Source organism: Elephantulus edwardii, unplaced genomic scaffold, assembly GCF_000299155.1.
Source record: "Elephantulus edwardii isolate Elephantulus edwardi_28Jun2011 unplaced genomic scaffold, EleEdw1.0 scaffold00191, whole genome shotgun sequence".
Lineage (NCBI taxonomy): Eukaryota > Metazoa > Chordata > Mammalia > Macroscelidea > Macroscelididae > Elephantulus > Elephantulus edwardii.
In genome coordinates, this window is record NW_006399941.1 from 2,576,135 (window position 1) to 2,578,107 (window position 1,973).

General features: G+C 54.4%; 1 protein-coding gene across 1 annotated transcript in view; it reads right to left on the bottom strand.

The window, feature by feature from the left end:
* MTMR12 (myotubularin related protein 12) overlaps positions 1-140 on the bottom strand; it is a 113,920-nt gene extending 113,780 nt beyond the window's left edge. Inside the window, exon 1 of the mRNA XM_006896790.1 lies at positions 39-140. Coding sequence (XP_006896852.1) covers positions 39-119 — 81 coding nt within the window. The 5' untranslated portion in view covers positions 120-140. The remainder of the gene's footprint in view (positions 1-38) is intronic.
* Between the last annotated feature and the right edge of the window lie 1,833 nt (positions 141-1,973).

Consider the following 1,973-nt stretch of genomic DNA (forward strand, 5'->3'; position numbering starts at 1 on the left):
GCCCCGGCCCCGCAGCCCGCGGCGCGGCGCCTCCTCACCTCCGGGCGCACGTACGACACGAAGGAGGGCTTCGGCGCCTTGGTGCCGCCGCCTCCGACCACGACGCCTTTCCCCAGCATACCGCCGCCCGGCGAAGCAGCGACTCGCAGGAGCAGACACTGCGATCAGACTCCAGCTGCGGCGGGAGCCACCAGGACCAGCGGCTGGGGCTCCGCCCATCCCCAGGGCCGCCGCGGCCCCGGCACCGCCCGTATCCGGCCCCGCCGCAGACACCGCTCGCGCCGCCCTAGCCCACAGGCCCCTCCCACCTCACGCAGCAGCGAGGCGGAGGCCCGACGACACGCCCCCTCCTTTAAGACTTGACAGAGAAAGTCACCTCCTCCGGCGGCAAGGCCCGCCCTCCTACGTTCTCTGATTGGCCAAAAGGCCCTGAAGCCTAGCGCCACTCCAGGCTGCTTCTTGAATGAACCTTTGAGCGATATTTCCCTCGACCAATCAAGACAGCGTTATCTATGGCCTTCCTGGCGATTGGAGAACGAAGAAGTAGTCTTGGCCCAATGATCCACCGGTCACTAAGTTGTGGTGGGCGGTGGCTCAATGCAGTCATTCTCTTGTCTTTGCTTCTTGCTTTGGTATCTAACGCCTCAGTGTAATGTATTGAATTGCACTTTATATAGCTCAAGTTCCAGCTCAACATAAGTGACTTTCAAGGTCTATTACTTTAAAAGTAGACGAAAAACGAGACAAGTGTCATGCAAGTGTTAACAGAATCTAAAGAACGGTTTCGTATGCTTGTTCAAAAAGATGTTTTCGGCTTCATTTTTTTCAAATTGTCTTTTGTTGGTATCTTTGTGTTTCTCACAGGTCAAAAGTCCTTAGCAAACAAACTTCTTATGCATTCTCCCAAGTTACCAATAAAACTCTCATTTTCAGCCAAGATTACAAAGACAATTCTTTTCCATCTGACATTTGACACAAGCTTTGCGTTAAACGAAGACAGGACTCAGCTGTAAAGAAATTTAGTCTAATCTACAAGATAAAATAGATGAATGGGACCTTCTAATAATCAAATCCCTGTGCACTTCCAAAAACCTCTCCAACAGGGTAAAAAGGGAAGCCACAGACTGGGAAAAAGTATTTGGTAACGACATGTCAGATAAGGGACTTATATCTAGAATTTATAAAATACTTGAGCCCTGCAACAAGATAAAGGTAAATAATTCAATTTAAAAATGGGCACAGGCCAGACGGGGGAACGCCGTCGCCGGACAGGGGAAGGCCACTGCCAACGGGGGAAGGCCGCCGCCGGACGGGGGAACGCTGCGAGAGGGACCTGGAAGAGACCCAGGAAGAACAACAGCCAGCCACCTACCGCGGAACTCCAGAGGAGCGAAGACTGTGAGACCCCAGAGGAACTAAGACTACTGGACACTGTGGGACCCCCCTGCAACCCACACGTGTGTGACCCTTAACACACAGGGTGCTGCTGCATAAACCCTCAGCAGCGCCCAAGCCCCGTCCCCACCTCTTGGTGATAGTGTCCAACCCCTGCGCTCCTTGCCCCCTAGTCCCTTGCTTTCCTTCCCCTCCCCCACCCACTTGCAGCTCCACAACCACACATCTCAACCCCCACCACAGCCCTGTGACCTCAGGGCACCACCTTGAATCCCGACATCACCTGGAGCTATCAGGCGAGCTGTTGAGGAACTAACCTGGCAGGAGAAAGGCCAGTAGGATCTTATCTGTGTTTACTGGGGCATTGCTGATTACCCGGGAGAGCACCTAAGGGCGCGCCCACAGGCGGGGAATTTGGCCGATCTCTCTTGGGCTACACCAAATGCCCCAAAGGAGCCAGCCAGCTGGCTTCTGTGAACTCTGCAGACCAGCTAGAGGCTAGTGGGTGGGTGGGAACTTGACCTTGACTTTTCTGATCCCGTTGGATCCAGGACCCTGCTGGAGCAGGGGCTATTGTG